The following is a 4,996-nucleotide window of genomic DNA, read 5'->3' as shown; positions in this document are numbered from 1 at the left end:
CATTCTTTATTGGGCAGTTTAATGAATTGCTGTTAGAATGACAGCAGAAGAAACAGGTTTTCCAGAAAATAGCTGTCAGTTTTGATTATCATGAGTTTAAAATGCCTATTATTCAGTTAGAGATATTCAGGTAATTGAAGCCATGAGACTAGATGAGTATATTGTAGAATATTCTGCAACTAGAGAATGAAAGAGAACAGAGTCCAAAGTTCTAAACAACACCATTACTTGACAGTTAAGCAGAAGTGAGCCTCATAACTGGGGCTGGCAGGCCCCGTGACGTCATCACCGCGGGACCTGACAACATGGACGCTGAGGACGGCTGCGGCGCTGGGGCCGGACACGGAGCGCTGGGCTCTCGGGCGGCGGCAGCGACTGTCCGGGAGCTTCTGCAGGACGAGTGTTATAGTGATTTTTTAAATGAAGACTTTGATGTAAAGACTTATACTTCCCAATCTATTCATCAAGCTGTAATTGCTGAACAACTAGCAAAACTTGCCCAAGGAATCAGTCAGTTGGATAAAGAACTACACCTACAGGTTGTTGCAAGACATGAAGATTTATTGGCACAAGCAACTGGGATTGAGTCTTTGGAAGGTGTTCTTCAGATGATGCAGACAAGAATTGGGGCATTACAGGGAGCTGTTGATAGGATGAAAGCAAAAATTTTTGAGCCATATAATAAAATAGTATCCCGTACTGCACAACTAGCAAGACTTCAGGTTGCCTGTGATTTGCTTCGGAGAATAATTCGCATCTTGCATCTCAGTAAGAGACTCCAAGGACAACTGCAAGGGGGTAGTAGAGAGATAACAAAAGCTGCTCAGAGTCTCAATGAACTTGATTATCTTTCTCAAGGAATAGATCTTTCTGGAATTGAAGTAATAGAAAATGATCTACTTTTTATTGCAAGAGCTCGACTTGAAGTGGAAAATCAAGCTAAGCGCCTCCTGGAGCAGGGTGTGGAGACTCAGAATCCAACCCAAGTCGGAACAGCTCTTCAGGTTTTCCATAATCTTGGAACTTTGAAGAATACCATTACCAGTGTCGTGGATGGATATTGTGCCTCTATAGAAGAAAGTATCAATACTGCGTTAGACATCAAAGTTTTGACTCAGCCTTCCCAGTCAGCAGTGAGAGGGGGACCCGGACGATCTACCATGCCAACTCCAGGAAACACTGCAGCTTTTCGTGCTTCCCTCTGGACCAACATGGAGAAACTAGTGGATCATATTTGTACTGTTTGTGGACAGGTACAACATCTACAAAAAATATTAGCCAAGAAGAGAGATCCTGTTTCTCACATTTGTTTCATTGACGAAATAGTTAAGGATGGACAGTCTGAAATTTTATACACATTTTGGAATTCAATTACTCAAGCACTTTACTCTCAATTTCAAGTGGCAACAAATTCTTCTATGTTTTTGAAACAGGCATTTGAAGGAGAATACCCTAAATTATTGCGTCTTTATAATGACTTATGGAAGCGTCTTCAACAGTACAGCCAAAATATTCAAGGAAAATTTAATGCAAGTGGAACCACAGACCTCTATGTTGACTTACAACACATGGAAGATGATACACAAGACATATTCATACCAAAAAAGCCAGATTATGATCCAGAAAAGGCTTTAAAAGACTCAATACAACCCTATGAGGCTGCTTATCTATCAAAGTCCTTATCTCGACTCTTTGACCCTATCAACTTGGTTTTTCCCCCTGGTGGTCGTAATCCTCCTTCTTCAGATGAACTGGAAGGTATTATTAAAACTATAGCAAGTGAGCTAAATGTAGCTGCTGTTGACGCAAACCTCACATTAGCTGTGTCAAAAAACGTGGCCAAGACCATCCAGTTATATGGTGTAAAATCAGAACAGCTACTTTCCACACAAGGAGATGCAAGTCAGGTGATTGGGCCTCTTACGGAAGGGCAGAGGAGAAATGTGGCAGTAGTGAATTCACTGTTCAGATTGCACCAGTCAGTAACAAAGGTGGTTTCCAGTCAGTGCTCATTTCCACCAGCAGCTGAGCAAACTATAATTTCAGCCCTAAAGACAATCCATGTTCTTATGGGAAATGCTGTTCAACCCTTACTGACTTCAGTGGGAGATGCTATAGAGGCCATAATCATCACCATGCACCAAGAAGACTTTTCTGGGTCATTACCCAGCTCAGGGAGGCCTGATGTCCCTTGTTCTCTGTACATGAAGGAGCTCCAAGGTTTCATTGCCAGGGTTATGAGTGACTACTTCAAACACTTCGAGTGCTTGGATTTTGTCTTTGACAACACTGAAGCTATTGCCCAAAGAGCAATTGAACTTTTTATCCGCAATGCCAGTCTCATAAGACCTCTCGGTGAAGGCGGGAAAATGCGACTTGCTGCTGATTTTGCACAGATGGAGATGGCTGTGGGTCCGTTCTGCAGAAGAGTATCTGATTTAGGAAAGTCCTATCGAATGCTGAGGTCATTTAGACCCCTGCTCTTCCAGACAAGTGAACACGTGGCCAGTAGTCCTGCTCTGGGGGACACTATTCCATTCAGCATCATTATTCAGTTTTTGTTCACGAGAGCACCCGCTGAGCTGAAATCCCCCTTCCAGAGGGCAGAGTGGTCCCATGCACGCTTCTCCCAGTGGCTGGATGACCACCCATCTGAAAAGGACAGACTCCTCCTCATCAGGGGAGCCCTGGAGGCTTATGTTCAGTCTGTAAGAAGTAGAGAAGGCAAAGAATTTGCACCAGTGTATCCCATAATGGTTCAACTGCTTCAGAAAGCTATGTCTGCTCTTCAGTAATAATGTGAAGTATTTCTTAATCTCCATTCTTTGCTAACCCAAAGACAGTTAGTATTTACTGTTTTAAGAATGTAACCAACTTTTCTGTATTTTCTATTGATCTTTTTCTGTTGATCTCTTCAGCCCTTCTAATTATGTAGCATAAAATGTCAAAAATCACCATCACCTTCAAACGCTAGAGGCCTGATTTTCCAGAAAGACATCCAACTCTTCTCTCCTTTCAGACTTTTCTACAAGGCTAGCTAAAATTCCTTTCCCATCACATAACTGAGCACCCACTGCTTTTTAAGGTATATGGCCAGGTAACATACAGTAAGTACCCTGCTTCCCCCAATCTTTCTTCCTCACTAGATATGTAGCCAGTGGTTTCCACATCTGCATATTAGAACCAGTGAGGGAAGCTTTTAAAAAGCCGAATATTAATTGATTTGTACTCCATATTAACACATTTGGGGTAGGAGCCACGCATTAGTATTTTTAAAAAACATTTCCAAGTGTTTCCAATATGCAATAAAGTTTGGGAACCAATGGCATATCCTAAAAGCAAAGATGTAGAGCTAAATGTTTAAATATGTCATAATGTATCTGTAATAAAGCTAGAGCAAGCTATCTTAAAAGAAAATTAGAAAAAAAGAAAAAAAAAAAAAAAAAAAAAAAAGAAGTGAGCCTCATAAAATGATCCTATATAATAAAACACTAATATGCAAATTGACCAAATGGCAGAATGACGAACAGGATGACCAGTCATTATGATGCACACTGACTACCAGGGGGCAGATGTTCAATGCAGGAGCTGCTCCCTGGTGGTCAGTGCACTCTCACAATGGGGAGAGGGGGGCCACTCATCCAGAAACAGGGATCATGGCTGGTGAGCACAGTGGTGGTGGCAGGAGCCTCTCCCACCTCCACTGCAGGAGGGCTGTAAGAAGAAGGGGGTCCCGGACTGTGAGAGCCCTGGACTGCGAGAGGGATGTTTGACTGCCAGCTTAGACCCAATCCCTGAGGGGTCCCGGACTGCACGAGGGCGCAGGCCAGGCTGAGTCACCCCAACCCCCCAGTGCATGAATTCCGTGCACTGGGCCTCTAGTTAAGTATGAGCGGTTAGAAAAATGAGAGAAAACTCAGGAGAATGTGATATAATGAAATCAAATGAGATATATACTTGATACATGGAGTTTAGTTGCTTACCTAATAGCTATTCCCTCCTTCAATATAATTTTATAAAATCTACATTGTGTTTAGTCAGCCATATATCCAGAAAGGGAGGAAATATCTTCAGGCTCAGAGGATAAATCATAATTGATCTAAATAAAGTGTGCTAATCTCACACTTCTTTGTTGGTGATTATTTTATAGATTGGTTTGTGACAAAATGCTGCTAATAAATCAGGTGAAATCTTCTCGTTGGCTCTGAAGAAAGTCTAAAGTTCTTTGGTTATGTATGAGATAATTAGATGCCTTTTTTAAGTGAAGCTCCTAATAGTGCCATTTCTTGTTACTTTTAGCCAAACATTTCTTACTTGATAAATACTTTGATTACTGAAAATTAGGTGGTAAAAGCAATAGTACCTAAATTGTGAAATATAGATGAGTAAAAGGGGGCAAATGAGAGCAAGTGACAAACCAGTTATCTCACTCTGGGACACTGGTTACTCTTTTTATACAGAGAAAAATATGTGGAAAAATTTCTGCTGTTGTATTCCATGATTCAGATTATATGCCAAATAATGATAAATAATTAGAAAAACTGCTAGAAAATGTCAGGGTATCGTCACATGTGATGTCTCTTTCTTAAAGCTTCAAGAAGAAAGAGGGTGCCAAGGTTAAATATTTGAAAGAGAAGTATAAAAGCAAGTTTGACTGAGAGAAGTGCTATCTATATCTTGAAATCTAATTTGGCTTAATTTTCTGTGTTGGAAAAATGCCATATTCAAATTGCTGCAAGAAAAGGCTTAGAAAACATAGGCTAACCAAAGACCAGCATTGTGATTTTTTTTTCTGTTATATTCCGCCCATTAATCATTCTTGCTCAAAGAGGCAGAACTTGCTAGCAAAGATTTGACAAAGGTTAGTGTCATCCCAACTAAGGCCACTGTTGCAAATTGCTTGCTTCAAATTGTAGGAAGCTTGGAGAGGATTCAGGAATCTGTCTCCCCACCTAATCAACAGCTGTACTTGCAGAATCTGACTGACTGACTATTT

The 4,996-nt window shown here is 41.0% G+C and overlaps 1 protein-coding gene across 1 annotated transcript; it reads left to right on the top strand.

Annotated features, from left to right (window-relative positions):
- Positions 1-305: 305 nt before the first annotated feature.
- On the top strand, positions 306-3,404 carry LOC118653581 (conserved oligomeric Golgi complex subunit 5). Its single transcript, XM_036304221.1, has one exon. The coding sequence runs from the start codon at positions 306-308 to the stop codon at positions 2,793-2,795; it is 2,490 nt and encodes an 829-aa protein (XP_036160114.1). The 3' UTR covers positions 2,796-3,404.
- Positions 3,405-4,996: the final 1,592 nt, after the last annotated feature.

The sequence above is a fragment of the Myotis myotis genome, unplaced genomic scaffold (assembly GCF_014108235.1).
Source record: "Myotis myotis isolate mMyoMyo1 unplaced genomic scaffold, mMyoMyo1.p scaffold_m19_p_4, whole genome shotgun sequence".
In the NCBI taxonomy this organism is placed as follows: Eukaryota; Metazoa; Chordata; class Mammalia; order Chiroptera; family Vespertilionidae; genus Myotis; species Myotis myotis.
This window is presented reverse-complemented; position numbering and strand designations above follow the sequence as displayed.